This window comes from Apus apus, chromosome 11, assembly GCF_020740795.1.
Source record: "Apus apus isolate bApuApu2 chromosome 11, bApuApu2.pri.cur, whole genome shotgun sequence".
Taxonomy (NCBI): domain Eukaryota; kingdom Metazoa; phylum Chordata; class Aves; order Apodiformes; family Apodidae; genus Apus; species Apus apus.
Window position 1 is genome coordinate 17,748,293 of NC_067292.1, and position 19,034 is coordinate 17,767,326.

Consider the following 19,034-nt stretch of genomic DNA (forward strand, 5'->3'; position numbering starts at 1 on the left):
GTCGTGGGCTGTGCTGCACTTGCCTTGGGACCTGACCTAGCTGAAAAGTAACCCAGAAGAATAAAAGGGGCTTTTTGTTGTTTTGGTTGGTTTGTTTTTATATTATTGACTTGGTATTCTCAGCCTATCCTGGATTAAGCATGTTAAAAGTGTAGGGGTCTGTTTGATCTGTCATACAGTCAGATATGACACTGCTGTCTTATGGCTGAACTGAAGCTTTTGATTGTGACTTGGAAACAATTTTTCCTTTTGACTAGACTTTACATCCTATACTTTACATGCTGGTTTTGCTCATCTTCCCCAGGCATAGTGCTTATGAGTGCTGAGAATTCTGGTTTCAAAAACCTCCACTGCATCTTTTAATTTCCTCTGACTAGGCCTGTCGGCTGCTTTGTTCATCCACCACCGTGCTCCTTCTGACATCTTTCAGAGCAGGACAAAATAGTCTTCCTCAGTGGATAGTACCTATCTGCAGTTCTAACTCTAGCCAGGACTTCACTGAAGCATTTCCAAAGTTAATGGAAAGGGCATGTATGATTATCCTATAATGAACAAAGATTAAGTATTTATTTATGCTGTCAGAGGTTTCCCACATTACCCTTTCATGTCCCACAAAATCTGAAGCTGAAGGGAAATTACAAAGAATTCAGAAATGCTGACTGCAGGAACCAGGCCCAACACAATTATTTGCATTTTTCCAGGCCAGTTACTGAGAAAAAGTGTAGAGCAATTAGCACAAATCTGTATGCTCTGGTTAATCACTGGTGGCAGTCAATCAGATCAATGACTCTATCTGAATGTTTAATTACAGCTGAAAGCTGGGAGAAGTTGAATGCTAGTGTTAGGATGGAGTTACTGTGTAGTCCTCTTTTAATATTTACTGATGCTATACAATTTTAACAGCAGTTTCTGAAATGTCTGCTCCCCTAATTGTTCTAGATTCAGGTTTGGCTTCTTCTCTACTTAGGTGTCTCAATAATTCAGTTATCTTTATCTTCAAAGCTTTTGATCATTGGGAGCAGGTAAGACTGAGTCTCACTAGTAACTTTTGCATACAGACACATGCACTACCTGCTGTGTAGCTGCAGGAAGCTGGACACTGGGCAGTTTAATAGAAATCTCAGAAAAGTTATATTTAAGTCACATTAAAGGATCCCATTTTTTTGGTCATGGAAATGTAGCTCACTTCATTGCACACACTCCACATGCACTTAAGTGCAATTACTTCTATGACCTCTAGTGGGGATAATCAGAGATGCCAGACTACCAAAAGTTCTACAAGTTGTTTTTTTAAAAAATTGAAGTTTCCTCTTTCTAGAGTTCTAAGGCTACTATTTTTCTGTACAGCCCTGAGGTTTTCTGGTGTATATTCCTGCTACAAAAGCTCAGCATTCTTATAAAGAGAGATCTATGTCACTATGTAGTTGATGCTTTTTTAATAACAGCAATACATATTACCAGACACCTCTCACAATATCCTCTTAAAACATTTTTGCCTGTGTCTTTTGTTTTTTTCAAGAGTTTTGTGTTTTGGAGAATGTTTCCTTTTTATGTTTCTGTTAAGTGGGTTTGCTACATTCTTCACACTGGTCTGTGACAGGTTGCTGCCTGAATTTTATGCCTAGATGGTAATGGCTGCAGTATTATATCACTCATCTTAGTGAAGTCATGCTAGATGGATAATCCACAGAAAATACAGAAAAAGTCTGACAGGTCAGGGATGTAAAAGGCAGTCTGTGAGAGTGAAGCAATTTGCACAATCAGGTCTTTGTGCGGAGCAAGACATTCCTTCAGTCTTATCAACAAGCACCATGCTTAAAAGTTCATGTTATGAGGAAACAAAGGCAGGTGTCACAGTCAGAAGACAGCACTGGCCCAAGGAGACGGGATAGAAAGATTCAGATGCTGCAAAAGGAGGAAAGACCCTGAATTTGAATAAGAAATGAGAAAGCTGTGACTTGTTTAGCTTGAGGAGGCTGAGGAAGGTCCTTATCAAAGTGCATAAATACCTGCTGGGAGGGTGTAAGGAAAATGGAGGCAGACTGTCCTCACTAGAGCCCAGTGATGGGATGAGACACAATGGGCACACACTGAAATGCAAGAAATGCCATTTAATTTTTTTTTTACCCAAAGGTTATGGAGTCTCCCACCACAAAGCCTGACTGGACACAGTCCTGAGCAACCTGCTGTAGGTGACCCTGCGTGAGCAAGGGAGTTGGACTAGATGATCTCCAGAGGTCCCTTTCAAGCTCATGCTTTCTTTCAATCTGTAATTTTATCTGTATCTTTAGTTAAGAAGAATGTGTATGTTAGTCACGCACACCTTTTGTGGCTAGTGTCACCTGCTCCAGGCTGTACTTATTCCACGTGACCTATTTCTTGTGATTTTGCCTATCACTGTAGGGCTTGCTTGTGCTGTTGTAGGAAGGGGTTTTCCCAAGAATACAAGGTCTGTATTTGTGTCAGGCTGTTTGATTATGGTACTCTGTGAACCTCATCACCTAACTAGAATCTGTAGGTTTGTAATGTTGTTCTGATTTGACATATAATTTTGCCTATTTCAGATTTGAAATGATAACTGTTAACTATAGATACAGTGAAAAAACAAAGTAAAGGAAAGACAATGTGGGATAAACAACTATTTCTAGAATACATCTCTTCCAGCTCCTTTCCTTACATCAGGCTTTTGCTGAAATCATTTTAAGACAGCCATTAATTTCTTCTTAGACTTCATGTCACCTAATGTACTTCAAATTGTGTGGTTAGTTGCTAAAATTACAGAGCTGTTTTATGTGTCAGATGGTTTCAGATTGGTTGAGACCAAATAGTCTCAATCTTTTCAGATCACTCCTATAAAAGGGAGGGACATCCTTAGCACATGTAGCATAGGTTAACTTCCCTAGAACTGGTGAAAATGATCTGGTTCTTTATTTCTCAAGTACTGCCTACCTAAACCTGTATCTACACATACCTTTAAAAATACAAAAAAACACTTCCAGTTTAGGCATTCTTCATTTTTAAAAAATATAAAGCAAAGCAAAGCAAGATCAAGTGATTTACCCCAGAACATGCTGTCCAGTTTTGTCCAAAGTAGAATTTTCACTCTGAACTCCTCATTATGAATATAGTACATCAGATCATCCTGCTCCTGTGGCTGGAAACAACATCACTTTGGCTGGTTGTCTGCAGCTCATATGCTTTGTCTTATTATTTCTTCAGATGTGCCTAGTGTCCTTTGTTCCAGAGCAAGATATTTAACTCATCAAAAAGTGTGATTCCTAATGAATGACGTAATGGGCTATGCACCATGTACTGAGTATGCTATTAGCCACAGCATTTTTTATCTTGCACCCTTCTTCTCAAGGTGTCTAGCAGTAGCTTAGCAACTGGTATGTGGCAGAGTAACATGCTAAAAGGAGCTCTTATTTCTTGTTTTGATTATTTGTTTGCTATAGGAGATACTACTGTTCGATGTGAGCAACTGGATATGCTTCAAGATTGGCTGTCTGAATTCAGAAAATCTACCTCCTCCTCCAGTACAGCCAATCCAGAGGAGCTGGTGGCTTTTGATGTCATCTGTGGAGATCTCAACTTTGATAACTGCTCCTCTGGTAAGACAAGCTTTTCCTTTTTCTGGTGTCTATGTATTGCAAAAAGGAATGGGAAAGTTCTTGTTCCTGTGGGCCACAGCAGTATGCTAAGTTGTGACTGGCTTTTGCAAGGGATAATTTAATTGCTACAGAATCTTCTAAAAAAACAGTAGCCTAGAGCGCAGCTCACACTTAAGAGCTCTGCTGAGTTTAATTATTAAGCATTATGTTTTTTATGAGGCACAGACCTCTATAATATGACTTGCAGTCAATAATTTGGACAGATCCAGTGGTTTAACTTTACTTGAATGAGGTATTCACCTAATGTCCCAGAAGTTTAGTTACTTATGAAAAACATGTATGTTATGGAATTTCTCTAGAGAAACAGTGAAGTGATGCAGTAAAAATAATTTGATAGTGCTTATACACAGACATAGCAGATTAATGATGCAAAGAGAACTAAACATTGCTTCATCAGTCCTGAGAAAAAAATAACCAATGCTGTGTACTTCAGGGTTTTAATTTTAATAAATTTTAAATTTGTTTTTATATATTTGGATGATGAGGATACTAAAAAAAGAACTCCACAAAACCATAATTAACAGAGGGTGAGTTCACTGAGATGGTAGCCTTTTCCAAACCTAAATATTATGGTCTGTTAACAGTTAAAGTGCCACCACAGAGTGCAGAACATTGGGTCTGTGTATCCCCTCTGCCTTCCCACTCGGTCCAGCTCAGGCATCCAGCAGAGCTCCCTCCTTGCTGGCTTTACAGGAGGGCAATCGACTGCTGGTTGGGAGCTGGCAAAAGGCTCAGCAGTGCCCAGCACCAGCCTCCTGCAAGGCTGAGGGCATCAAGCTCTTCTGCATGACTGGGCCAAAAGTGAAGTACTGAGACACAAAGAGCAAGAGGGGGGTTGGTCACAGGGATTGCGTCTGTGCTGAGTTGCCAGGGAGATGTGCAGTGTAGAGGTGAGCTCAGGCTGCAGCATTCGAAGTGGGATTCAGCAAGTCAGACCCGAGTTTGTGGATTAACACAGCAATTGGTGAATTCTGTAGCCTTCATAAGAAGCCTGGGTAACTGAAGCTGAGAGCTACAACTATACAAAAAATAATTTTAACAAACAAAAAGCAAGCCTTGTCTGATCTCAGGAATAACTAGGATTCTCTAATGTCGTTACTTGTATCAGACACCTGGAAGATTTTTAGCAAAGCTGGAGATAAGACCATCATCCCAAAGCACAGTCCTTCTGTTGTTTCTAGTTCATATGCACAAAAAAAGAATCAGTCACAACTATACAATCCCAAGTAAACTCAGAATGGTCAGAGAAGCTGCTTGCAAGTGCTCTGACTGGTAGAAGAACCCATTATGCACTGTGGAGGTGAACAGAAATGGTAATGGCTCCAGAACACTGTAGTTAACAAACATGTATTAGGATAAAACAAAACAGGAGCAGTGGTATTGAGTTTTTAGGGAAGGAGGGAAGAAATGTGGTCAGCAATAAGTCTTCAGTGAGCCAAGCTGCTACACAGGGTGAGGAGGCAATAACAGCAGGCCCAGTGAAGGGAGACAGAAGCTGGGGGCTCAAATGGACACATCTGCTGTGATTTGACTGTTCCACTTCCAATATTGTTGGATGGATGGAGTGGCCTGGAGGCAAAGATGTCCATCAAAGAAATAAACAATCTGCTGCACACCAAAGGAGAGGCTGCCCATTCAGCTCGCAAATGGAAAGTGAATGGGGCTGTGCTGCAGGAAGAGAGGCACAACATATGGTCAGTGTTCTCTACCTGAGAAGTTCTGGCATGCTAAACAACTTGCACAAGGAGTACAGAGTATAATTAATGGTGCTGTGAGCTGCCTTTAAAGTAAAATGAAAACAACGATTTGCTTTTGCAAATAATAGTTGTATATATTGCAACCACTACCCAAGAGGATTGAAAAGTAGGTTATAGAAAAATATTTTATTTTTGCTATCTCTGCAGCTTATTTACATCTCCCTCTCCTTTAACATTCACTCAGCCTGGAAAATGAAATTAAGCTGGCCATTTCATTTTTGATTTTTAGATTGCCTTCTTTCCTTATTCACTAAGCAAAATTAATGAAGCATTTTAAAGTTTTCGCCTCCACTTTTACATTACTCATTGTTTTAGTGACATTTGTTAGCATTGCAGAGAATTGAACATTTGAAGATTATTTTTTTTTAAGTAATAATCAGCTTTCTGTAATTCTGTGTATGATTTTCTGCATTCTTTCCCACTTGACAGAACCATGCAGGGAGTAATTAAAAGTTTCAGTGAATATCAAACTTCTATTCTTAGATGTATTGACAGTATTCAAAGGTCTCCAGGTCCATGAGCGACCAACCTTATGCTTATGACAAATTTTCTGTAGCTCAGTTTTCCCCTCCAGTTTTACAGAACACTATGACAACACTGATACAGTGAATCCACACTTAGTGGAAACATGATTAGGAAGTTACTTACTGTCAGGTTGCTTTGGACTGACTTGTGTAAAAGTCTACTATGTTTTTAAATCTTTTAGCATAAAAGTCTTCCAGTCAGGTTAAGTTAGTCTCATCAGCTGTGACTGGTCACTATCAGTGCCACAGTTGCAAATTAATAATGACAAAATTTGAATCCATCTTAGACAGCTCATTCTGTTCATGTTTAGATGGCTTTAATGTTGCAGATAATACTCCAAGGAGATTATCAATTGCCTGTCCTTTCTCTTATCTGCTGTAGCTTGGAAAACATTCAGTGAATTCTTCCAAAGCATGTGAAGCACAACCTTTTATCTTCAAACCTACTGAGATGTATACATACCCCCACAAACAGTCCCTTACACTGCTGCTGTCTGTCCAGCTCTCCATTGTGTGATCTAAACACTTCTGCAGTGGTATAAGCAATGCAATGTCAATGGCAGCCTAAGGAGATATGTTGGAAAATCTTCCCTTCAATTTACAGCTAGTAACTACCAAAAAATGGCTTTCAGAGGAAGACTGTGTAGGAAAGCATTGTTATTAGAAAGCATTTGTTGGAATTTCTGATGAAGACAAGATACTGCTGTGCAGTAAAGCTACTACTGAACTTGTTCCAGTCCACCCTGTATACATATACCAAGTAGAAAGGAGGACTTGCCTTTCTGGCAGAACACACGGTTGTCCACAGGTTTACAGCACACAGCTGATGTGCCTTTTCTTGGGCTTGTTCTTTTCCCTACAGAGGACAAGCTGGAGCAACAGCATTCTCTGTTTACACACTACAAAGACCCATGTCGAATTGGTCCTGGGGAGGATAAACCATGGGCAATTGGTAAGACCTTCTCTAACTGTTGCTGTGTCAACATCTACTCATCTGTCCCACTCACAGCACTGTAAGCAGCAGGCAGTTAGGCTGATGGGCTGTAAGAACTCAGTGAAGACCAAATATTTACAAGGGGTATTTCTGTAATGTATATTTTATAAACTTAACAGTGTCTTGTTGAAGTATGATTAAGAACCAGAGATCTCAAAACTTCAGTACACATTCTAGAATGTATGTGTCAAGCTACTTGAATGCCTTCCCACACCTATTCTACTTTTTAAATAATCTTTAAATTACTTGGGGGGGAAAGCCTGCAGCTTTTGATCAGAATGTTCCATTTGCTGTTCTATACTCTTAAGTCAGGATGTAACAAAGCAATTCAACAACACTACAAATTTGTAGGGTTCATCTTATTAAAGATTTCATAGAACTCCAAGATATTAATACCTGGTGAAACTCAGTTTAATCTGGTAAAGTTTTAGATCAGGAAGTAGACTGTCTCTAGAGGAGCAATTGTAACAGTGAAGATACTAAAGGTAAGAACATGGAACTGTTAATAATGTGGCTTTACTCTTGTAGCAGAAAATAGAAAAAATCCACACCGAAGTCTATTTGGGCTGAGCAACTGGCAGGGCAGAGGCAATGTTTAGAAAGGTGGCAGGCAGTAGAGAAATCTGGAGACAGAAGAAGTGAACACAAAGTGCTCTTGGTCAGAGCAGTCCCTGCTCCCCCCCACTGCTGCTGTCTTCAACATCCCTGTGTCCCTGGAAGCTTCCTGAGAGGCAAGACCCAGGATGTATGCTAGGATGGTCACTTCTCCCTTTCTGTTCACAGGTACCTTGTTGGATCCTGAAGGACTGTATGACGATGAAGTGTGCACTCCAGATAACCTACAGAAGTATGCAATTTCTAATCCTCCCACATGCTTTAGACAATTCTTTAAAAAGCCAGTTCATTGCTTGCTAGTTAACATTTCATAAATTGAGGGTTGTTCTATGGACTGTAAAAAACCACAGAACACCACCAAACCCAAATACAGTTTTTACTCAGGGATACTTGGCGAAGAGGGAAAAAGGAGGAAGGAAAAGTTTCTGCTTCTCAAAGCCTAACAGAATTGGCTTCACTGGTGAAAAGATGAGAGCAACTGCAGTCAGTGTTTTTGTGTGTCTAGAGTTGGCCCTACCTGGACAGGCTCACAGGACAGGAACCTCGAAGCACTACTGGAAAGGTTACGCAGGCAGCTTGTCTGGAAGTCTCTGCAGGCAGCCAGGCCTGTGGTCACAGCTCTGTAAAGGAGAACAAGCAGAAGGAAATGTTATTTTCTTCAAATAAAAAAAAAAAAATCAAGCTTGCCAAATTCAACACACCTAAAAAATCAAGCTCACAAATATAAAGAAGAATTAAAGAGCACATCAGACATAACTAGGAATATGGCTTAATATCTAACAGTGATACAACTGCAGCATTACTTTTAATGAGTGTTTGATATTGAAACAGGTATCTCTGGTTTGGGCTAGTGGACTTGGGAGAAAAAAAAAAAACTTAACCTGCAGAAATTTCAAAATAAATGTATAGAATACCTGTACTGTTTGTCAAATAATATGCTACTGGAAAGACATTAATACACAGTGGAAATGGTACATTATATTGGCACAGTTTATATGGCCATTTTTACTAAGTACAGTACATTGCATGGTTTAGAGGGACACTTAGTTACATGTTAATGGTGAGGCAGTCCCTTCAAGTCTTCTTTGTATCAGTTTTGAACAAAGAGATTGAATTCTAGACATAAGCTGTGAGTTGAGTTTATGTTCAGAATAAGGATTTGTTACAGCAAGGCAGGCTTTGTGCATTCAAGAGCCTGCAAAATTCCCAGCACTTCTATTCATGTGTGGAGAACAGGAATGTGGTACATGTGCAAGGGATTTCTGGAAAGCAGAAGTTAAGTTAATTTGGCCCTACAGTCGAATTTGTAAATGCAAATCTGTATGTGGGTGTAACATTCCATTTCATGGTTCCAATAGCAGGCTTGGAGCTCTTACAAAAACCAAAAAACTTAAACAAGCAAAAATCAAATTAAAATATAATAAAAAAGCCCAAGCCCCCTGTGTTTGCAAGCAGCCTTTTAAGACAGTCACCAAATTAATTTTGGGGTAATTTCTTGTATTCCCTGAATAGTTAGTTGTTTGCAGCAATTAAGTCCCACTGACAAACACATGACTGATAAAGAGCCATCAAATGAAGAATGAAAGACTTAAGAGTATTACTTCTGCTACCTGTGTGAATGCACAGCACCTCAGCATGGGATGACTGAAAGATACTTGAGTGTTGGTAACAGAGCATGCGTAAGACTTCCTGCCCACTAGAGGTGGCTTTCAGTTTTCTGCAGTACATTGTAATTCTCTTAAACTGATGAAAACCCCCCTCCATTAGACAGAAATATAAGCTATCCAGAGATTTATTTCTTCATCAGCACTCTCTTCTAGTTTATAAATAAAATTAAGTACTTCACATTACTAAACTAATTAGGCCACAAAAGCAGCAGAACAACTAGTTCTTAAATATCTCTTTCATGTGAAGTACAGCATACGTAAAACATCAGACTAGAAGGATATACTTGGTAAAAATAATGAGCAAGTCATTTATAATTATAGAACAATTAATAAGCTTGATGTAACAATCTGGGCCCTGCCACAGTGCTGGAAGCCACACAAGGCTTCACAAAATGCACACACACAGTCTCATCTCACAAAGATGATTGTCACCTTCAAGCAAAGCACTGGAGTCAGCCCATTTTCATCTGTAAACCCTGAATACAGGCTGGCACAAGAGAGCACATTACAGCACCACTAATAAAAAAGATCTAAATGCCCATTTTTCTAGTCTCCACTGTTGGACAGTGGCTCACAATTCTGGGCAACAGGCTGCAACACCAGTGAGAAAAGTCTCCCTTAACTTGGGTGCTTCTTGCCTGAGAGATGGTCCCTCAAGCTTTATAATGAGCTCCCTTACAGACACTGCTCTTTGTGGTCCTCTGTGCATGGCAGCTACAGTCAGCACTGCAAACAAACCATGGGCCAGAGACATGCCTGACAGAATTTTCATACTTAAATGTTGCAGTTATTTGGCACTGCAGATCTTTCAGGAAAAAAATAAAGTTCCGATTACTTTTTATCCTCCCATTCTTTGTGTCCTATGAATTAAGACCACCATTCTGACAAAATGCAGGTTTAGTTGTGCAACTGGTCATGATTCATTCTGTTCACTTAAATTGTTAGCATTTGATTACTAGCATGGCACAGCCAGCTGTCCAGTGCCTGTGTCTATGTCCTGTAGAGACAAACAGCAAACCACAGCCTACAAAGCGGTACAGGTTCTAGGCAGAAGCAGATGCATGCACATTTACCATTTTTTTTCCTCATGTATTTGAAATTAACATTTCTCTTCAATGAGCAGTTGTGCAGGTTAAGTGAATACCCAGTGTTCACAGACTCTTAAAAGGACTTAATTGAAGCTAGAACAAATTAATTTTTTAAATTAATGCAAATAAGATTATTTTTTTTTGCAGTAGTACTGCAAAGTTAATCAGCAGTTTCTTCTACTTTGATACTCAATTAGCTTTGCCAAATATAAATACAATTTTTGAAAGAGGTCAGCCCCATCAAAGAGTTTGTTTTCTTGAACCTAGAAAAAAAAAATTCAGGAAGTGAACCATGTGCAGTAACTCTTCGAGAATCAACTTGCAAAATGGGGTGCAAACAACAAGCTAATTTAACAGTGGTTATTAGATGACAGTCTAAAACTGAGTAATACATAAAAGGAAGCTGACTGTAATAAACTGGTTACAATAAACTCTTAAGAACCTCCAGTACCTCACCAAGTCCAAAGAACATTAGGAGTTCTGTTTAAATAACAGTAAGACCAGCATGCTGTCACTGTTATCTTTTGAAGGCACTCCAAGTGTTTTCTGTATGTATTACCTGACCCAAATTTACAGATTATGACACGACTGAGACCTAATCAACTGCAGCAAGTTCTGTGTCTCTTCTGCCGCAATTCAGATCCTTGCAAAGAGACAAAATTTGACAAAGAAACAATTTGAATCTAAAACATTAAAATACATTATGAAAGTCTGGTGTTTTGTCTCTTGGTTTTCCTTCATTCTGTACCCTCACAAGCATGCATGCATTAAAAAAAACCCAAAAAACCTATGCCCAACTCCATGAAACCCATCCAAAGTCCAGTCTTAAAATCCGGGTGATCAAAAATATTTTATCCCAAGGTGAAATTAAAGGCTTTGTACCTGCTAGGACCGAAGCTCATGGCTCAGTGTTTCTCCTGTGACAGTTGATGATGTAGCTTAATGGTGTAATCAACTCTTTCAAAAGAAACCACAGAACCTTGAGCTCAGGTTTTGGCAGGTAAGTAAAGGAAAATTACTTCCAAGGAGGTGGTTTTGAAAGTAGTTTATGTTTTGTGCCAGACAACAAAACCATAACCTAATCTGTCCCTCTCTGCTCACACGGTTATCATGCAAACCAGCAGCAATTGCACTTAATAACTGTCTGCATAACACCCTACACATGCAGTAACCATGTGCAGCTTCTCTTGCATGCACAGGAGTGTCTGCTGCCTCTAGCACTCCTTTGGTAAATCTTTTAAATAGAATACAACCAGTTTTCCTTTTAAATCCGAAACAGCAGCGAAACAATACAGATCACAGAATTATTATAAGAACAGAGTGACAGGGACATTTGTGGGTTATCCAGTCCAAAGTAATATTCAAAGCAGGGCTAACTTCAAAGTTAGATCAAGTTGTTCAGGGCCTTTAATAGCCTTCTGTATAAAACCTACTGTTCAGGTTTAAGCATAGAAAACTGATTCTTGCTTTTGACTTCTTCTGTAAATGATCACGGGCTGGTTAATCTCAGTGGAAGAGAGGGGCTGTACTAACACCTGCTGAGTGAGTCCATCTCTGCAGAGAAGCCTGAAGAGTATCACATAGGCTGTCATTATCAATGAAGTAAGAGATTGGAGTCCTGGAAGCAATAACCTGATGCTCAGAACCAAGTACCACATGCCCAAATGAGTACTCCTGAAAACCATTCCTCATCCATACGCTGTCCATAAAGCTGCCAGTTTTAATTTCAGAAGGAATTGCTCTGATCCCAACACAGAGGTCTGTATCAAAGTGCTCAGGTTTGTTCTAACATAATCCATAAAACAGTTTCCTCCTCTGCTAGATTCAGCAATACTGGAAATCAGGGGAGGGGCTGCAGTAAAGTACAGATGGCAGGCAAGGTCCTCCTCTCAGATGTCTATTCTCCTGGCTAAAAAGGTAGGTCCACCAGGGCAGCACCAGTGATGCCAAACTGGCTCTGAGACTTTAAGGACATTGTCAGCAGTTAGTTCAGCCTCATCTTGGAAAATATGTTTGGAAGAAGATGTGCTTTACAAGTTTAACAGTGCTCTTGGACAGCCATTTCCCTTACCAGGGATCTGGAGGGAATCTACCGTAATGCATGAAAGGATGGGATGAGCACACATTTAAAGCACCTGTTTTGTTCTTTAATCAAATAGGGTGCTGGAAAGTGAAGAAGGAAGGAAAGGATACTTAGTCTTTCCCACCACCAAGAACCACAGTTCCAGTCAAAAGGGGAGGAAGGCATCATTGAAAGGAAATGGGAGGAGGATTGACTATATGCTCTATACTGAAGAAGGTCTCTACCTGGAGTGGAAAGTGGTGAGTTTCAGAGTTGACAAAAAGAGCTGTAACTCACACAACAGACTTGTCTGGATGGCACTGCAGCCTGTTCTGCTTGGGTTCCAACAATTCATACTCCAGGCAGGACCTGCTGCTTTCCTGTTTTCTACCACTGCATGCAAGTACCAAGTTTGAAAACCTATTACGTAAACAAATTTAAGACGAGTTTAGGGATCTACTGACCTTCAAAAACAAACAAAAAACCCCCACCATGTTTCCATTCCTTAAACCTTTGCCAGACTTCAGTGTTTTGGCTGATGCTTTCCAATCCAGCAGTCCAAATATTTTTTAATCTTTTCAAGTGTCTGGATGTTGTTTTATTATGCCTATGAAAACCTACCTAAGTTACAAGTTTGTGATACAGAGGCAGAAGTTGACACAGGCTAGCCAGACTAAGAACTTGAAGTGCACTGTCTGCTTCCTGGTGTAGGACCTTATGAAAATCAGAAACTAGTTCAGACTTATTTAACATACTCCATTGCAGCTGCTGCAGAAGAGCAGGCAATAGAGCAGTTCAGCATATGTTAGTGCATGAGACCTCAATCTGTGCACTCTGTGGACACAGCAACTTAACAGCTCAATTATTTTAAGGCTTTCTCTTTCAGATGCACAAATGCCCATCGTGCATCTGTGTGGTACACCTATCTTAGATTTCACACAAACAGCAGCAAAATCAGTATTTGAATAGGTTTGATCCAGGTTAGGTCTTTGATAAGGCTCCTGCTGTCAGCAAAAAGAGAACCAAAATACATCCGTGCTTCTTGCAAGCGATGCCCAAAGTAAGCACCTCGACCACAGGAGGGGACAACTACATTGTATCAAGTGAGCAAAAAAGTTGCTCCGTCCAGCTTTCAGAAGCTGAGAAGCAAACAGCATTTCCAACCGAACTTTCATCTGGTCCTATGAAAAATATGGCCAGAACAAAGGCTGGAATTCAGAGAGGCCAGAAGCAGGGCTCCAAATCACCTTAAGTCCATGAAGTTAACCCCTCCATCTAATGAAGGCAGGCTTCCTTTTTAGCTGCATGCAGCCAGCCTCTCCTCCCAAGTGTGCCTCCTCAGGCACATGATTACCTCCCGCAGCACTACAGCCAAGTCTGCCTGCAGCAACACAGATGCTACTGTAAGAAGAAAGGATACAACAAATTTCACCCAGACTAGTTCAAACTGTGTATCAAATAAATGGTTCTCCTCATCAACTGCACCACACTGACATACCCGGTGTGGCAGATGGATTACTATCAGCCCAGCCAAGCTAGACTAGTCCCATACATCTACTAATACAGTATGGTAGTTCAAAGCAAACTAAAGAGAGGCATAAAAACCAAGTTCTAGCTTGTGGTATCACAGCTAAGTTTTCCAATTCCTTCTGTCTTTTGTTTTCCTTATGCAGGAGGTGGAAGAGTTCAGCTTCATTACCCAGTTAGCAGGCTTGACAGACCACCTACCAGTAGCAATGCGTCTCATGGTGTCTACAGGAGAAGATGACCCTTAAAACTGACCAGCTTTGAGAGATGAGAAGAGGGAAGTGTTAATGATATTAAAAAAATATCAGAGGATAGAACGAACTATTCTGGTGCCACGTTAGGAAAGATGACCAGACCTGACCCAGCTACTTCCAGAATGTTCCAATGATGGCGGATATGAAAAGGGAAGAAATTGAAGGGGTTTTGGCCAAAAGCCACTGTCACAAGTTGCTCAGGCAACAGGGCAGGCCTCTACTCCAATGCTTTCACTGTGGACCGAACGGAACCAAGATGGAAGTCCTAATTCCTTCTGAACCAGTGCCATTCTTACTAAAACATGTTTTTATACTAATATATAGCACAATTTAGTTTGTAATTAGTCTGTGAGTAGTGCTGCTCAATGGTTTTTTTGCATAATTTCTTTGTATAACTAAGAAGCTAAAGCTTTTTTTCTTTTTTTTAGCCTGTTAAAGTTGTAGTAGCGTGCTTGCATCAGTAGCATGCGCCCGCACTGCATGCCACTCTGAGATAAAGTAGTAAGATACCATGGGGAATATCAGAATGGAAGTGAGTTCAAAAATCCAATACCAGCCAAAGCAAGGCATTCTGGGACTGGCAAACTTTCTGTCATTAAGGATAAACCTAAAACAAACAACTCCCTTCAATTTGCAGACCAGTATCTTCCTATCCAATTTAAGGACAGTTAACAGTATTTGGAATTAAGACTTTAAGAACACGGTTCTACCCTTATTCCAACTGTGTTCCCTATGAAATTATGAAGTGTTTTTTTCTGAATAATTACTGCAGAATTGGGCCTTTAGTTTTCTAAGCGCAACTTATTCCCTTAAACAGCAGCATAGGTCCCCTGAAATGTCTTTTCTTTCTTTCTTTCTTTCCTATACACGGTGCAGTTCTGAATCATGGTATGGGATGACATGTATGTTACAGTAGAGTGAATAGATTCCTGTAGTACCATTGGTAACACCAGAGCCCACATTCTGCCTTAGCTAGAAAGAGTAAGTGGGAAATAGCTTGTAAAATGCATGCTAGATATAAACTAAATGTCAGTGACATTTTGGGGAAAAAAGTGTAGAACAGTGTATGATTGGTAAGGCAGGATAACCTAGCAATTTTCCAAAGGAATCGGTACACTTGAAGGGAGAGTGTGGCATGGCTAGCTACTGGAGAATAGACCTGTGGCTCTCAGCCTTGGGTAACTACTTCCCACGGGCAGAGGGTTTATGTCTGTGAGACAATTCTCCATTTGTTACGCGCTCAGACTTCAATAGAGGTCTTGCCATCTAATTTCTATCTTCTTTCCACTGCAGCTCTTTAAATGTGGGGCTCCACTCTGCCACCTTTTCCGCATGGCCTGACCTACCCAGCCTCTGTAACCTAAACAAAAATGAAAAGCTGGGAATGAGGTTTATAATGAGACTTGGCATTTTTAAAAGGATTTAAATTCAGAAGAGTTTGTGTTGCTGGGAAAACAATGAGACCCCTTGCGTGTTAATCTCTACTTAGCATGAAAATTGAACAGGAAGTAGGCAGAAGAAACTATTTCTGATTACACTGCAAATTCCCTATGTTAAAAAAAGAAGTCAATCTAATACTTCCTTATTACATTAAGTGAACTGTTTTAATTACACTGGCCACAAACTCCTGAAGATGCCCTTGTTTTAGTTTGGCTTACATCTGCTAGGAGTGAGTTTGAGCTAAATCAAAATAGATTTAAACTAGAAATCCCTGTCTGTACAGCCTCTGCAACTGGCTTAATTATCTACAGTAAACAGAGAACTTCTAGTTATATCAGCCTGATTTTGCAAGTAGAGAAAACTCATAAAAGTTCTGGACTCACAGTATTGGCTAATTCCAAGTAGGTGTAGGCCACTTCTCACGCTCTCCCACTGCACCTGGTCTTGACACATTTTATGCCTCATTTTCCAGTCCTGGCATCCCTTCAGCTGAGACTGCCTCTTAAAAGTGGACAGTGCCAAACCACAGGGTAGGCTGCAGGCATAACCCATGGAGAATAAAAATGGAACCAGACTCAATTTCCCTTTTTGATAAAATTAGGAATTCAAGTTTATAGCATCAGGGACTGTAGTGTACTATCTGAGGGCACCACCAGTTTCCCACTTTGTATGTTTCTCTTTATACAGAGGATGCACGTATGTGCAATGTGTTTTTCTTATCTCTCCACCCAATTCAGAAAGACTTGTCCCCAAATCAATGCTTTTAATCCTATTTTCTACCTTGCTTGTATTTTATTAACCTTTTTTAAAAACCCAAACAGTATCAGTAGCAATTTGTGAGCTGTCCAACAGCTATTTCTCAGTAGTAAGATTAAATATAAGGTACAGTATTTTTAACAGCTTTCCTAACAATGTAAATTACAATTTGATATCAACTTCAGTAAGTATCAGTTGCAGGAGCTGGATTTGACACTGTGTGGGATATGATCATAAAACTACTGCCAACCACTGTTACATTTACAGTAAAACCTACATGGTATAAATTACTTCTAAATTAGTTCTGTGGCTTTATGCTGACTAAAAACCAGGCACTTTTGTCAACTTTTTGAGATACGCTGAGAAATATTTTTTTCAAATTTGAAGTAAACTGTTTTAGATTTTGATGGTCTTAATTTCTCAGTGATCAAGGAATGGATAGTTGTAAAATGTTCGCTTTAAACACTACACATACACTTAATCAGTCTAGGTAGTTCTTACTAATATACTGTCTTAAGGATCTAACTGCAAGAGAGTGATGCTGGGAGGTACAGCATTGTGGCACCACAGCAGAGATGCTCCTTGCTATTTTTGCATTGATCCCGTGCCTTCTGATGCCTTGGTATGCTTGCAGGAGTCAGGGAGCATATGTACCAAACTGTAACCAACAGGCTTTCCTTTGCAGAAGAGTAATGTCCTGGAGAAAAAGGAGTTTTGTCTACATTATCTGCTACCACAGTTCCACATACAGCCTCACAAAAAATGTCTCTCAGACAATGCCTGTTCTGGCAGGATATTGATCATTACAAGCCTTAGACAGATACAATGTAATAGAATATGCATTTTTTTAAAAAGGGGGGAGGGTGGCAGGACACACACACAGGAAATGAAACCCTGGATGACTTTTTCAGATGTCAATCCCACTTTGCTTAAGGATAGCATGACCCAATTTATTAGTACAATGTTATTTATATGAAATTTGCATTAAATTTACTATGCTTAACCCACTTTGTACAGGAATTTCAGGTATCTTCAAGAAGTGGGCGATAATACTTTTCTTAGTTTAATAACTGCCACTCAACAGGGATACTGCTAATGAAGTGTCATGTTTTTATAAAAGCTAGGTCACATCTTCTGTTTCTCATGTTCAATTTGCATTTTACAACTGCACTTCTAGAACAAGCAAACTAATGACACAAATGAGGACAGCCAAAAACTAACAAATTCCAGAAGTTTCAAAGATGTCAGGTCCTTACAAAGTTGGTACCTTTAGATCACTTCAAAAATACAACCTACAGAAAACAGTATGTAGCCTCATGGGCACATTCAGATCCAGTTAATCTCTGCACTGTTTGTCCAAGGGATATGTGATCCACCTGCTTTGCACCACAGCTCAGCATCTGAGGAACAGGGCAGCACTGCCTAGCATACAGCTTCCTGCTATGTGAAAAAGCATTTACTATAACTAGCTGAAGTCGTGGCAAGCTAGTTTTATTCCATCCCAAACTGGATGCTTAATAGAGGCTGTCTAAAGCAACCAAGCAACCTGCACCACACATGGGTGCCAAGAGAAGCCTGCAGCCTGCTGAGGCATGGCCTGCTGGAGAGAAAACCCCTGAGAAAGCTGTCTGTTGTGACACGTTTACCCATCTTGTGCCAGTATTATGGCAAGGCTTTGTCCCAGAAATAGTGCCAGCTAGTCTAGCGAGCCCCTCAGTCCTACTTGTTGGGTAAGACAGTAAGATTTAAGGAACTCAGAATTCCAATAAGAAATTACTTCTTTTAAATGGCCTTCGTTTGGTGGTCCAGATTAAACAGATCTGACTGTCCCAGTTTGGTCTCTGAGCTGCCCTGGAATCACACAGCAGCACATCAGTATCAGCACATATCATCAGCTCAGAAATGAAGCATTTTTACCTCCTCCTGGCACTATAGGATGAGGACAGAAATACAATTCAAGCACTTTGAAAAACTCCCAATTTTATCATCCATGACAATGAGGATCAAATTAGAATCACAGAACTATTCAGGTTAGAAAAAACCCTTGCGATCACCGAGTCCAACCATCATCCCTACTCTACAAAGTTCTCCCCTAAACCATATTCACCAACACCACATCCAAACAACCCTTAAACAGATCTAGGGATGGTGACTCAACCACCTCCCTGGGCAGCCTATTCCAGCATCTAACCATTCTTGCTGTGAATAAATGTTTCCTAATGTCCAGTCTAAACCTACCCTGTTGCAGCTTGAAGCCATTCCCTCTTGTTCTGTTGCTAATTACCTGTGAAGAGACCAGCACCAACCTCTCTACAATGACCTTTCAGGTAGTTGTACAGACTGATGCGGTCTCCCCTCAGCCTCCTCTTTCTCAAACTAAACATTCCCAGCTCCTTCAAGCATTCTTCATAAAGATTTATTCTCTAGGCCCTTCACCAGCTTCATTGCCCTCCTCTGTACTTGCTCCAGCACCTCAATATCTGTCTTGAATTGAGGTGCCCAAAACTGGACACAATACTCCAGATGTGGCCTCACCAGTGCTGAGTACAGGGGGACAAATCACCTCTCTAATTGTTACTGAATGTCTCATTTTTCCATGCCATCTTGTTTAAAATACAATCTTGATGCTTTTAAAGACTTGTATTATTGCTGAGGTTTAGAAGTCCTATAAGAAGAATA

At 40.2% G+C, this 19,034-nt stretch overlaps 1 protein-coding gene and 1 long non-coding RNA gene across 4 annotated transcripts in view; one reads left to right on the top strand and one right to left on the bottom strand.

Annotated features, from left to right (window-relative positions):
• The window catches only part of SMPD3 (sphingomyelin phosphodiesterase 3), a 94,356-nt gene extending 77,302 nt beyond the window's left edge, over positions 1 to 17,054 (top strand). For all 3 annotated transcript variants that reach the window (XM_051629080.1, XM_051629081.1, XM_051629082.1), the window contains exons 4-8: positions 3,456 to 3,611; positions 6,815 to 6,904; positions 7,730 to 7,793; positions 12,476 to 12,638; positions 14,052 to 17,054. In XM_051629080.1, coding sequence (XP_051485040.1) covers positions 3,456 to 3,611; positions 6,815 to 6,904; positions 7,730 to 7,793; positions 12,476 to 12,638; positions 14,052 to 14,153 — 575 coding nt within the window. In that variant the 3' untranslated portion in view covers positions 14,154 to 17,054. The remainder of the gene's footprint in view (positions 1 to 3,455; positions 3,612 to 6,814; positions 6,905 to 7,729; positions 7,794 to 12,475; positions 12,639 to 14,051) is intronic.
• Positions 1 to 19,034, bottom strand: part of LOC127389023 (uncharacterized) — a 78,915-nt gene that overhangs the window by 52,300 nt on the left and 7,581 nt on the right. Inside the window, exon 2 of the long non-coding RNA XR_007890541.1 lies at positions 8,079 to 8,181. This is a non-coding gene — a long non-coding RNA (uncharacterized LOC127389023). The remainder of the gene's footprint in view (positions 1 to 8,078; positions 8,182 to 19,034) is intronic.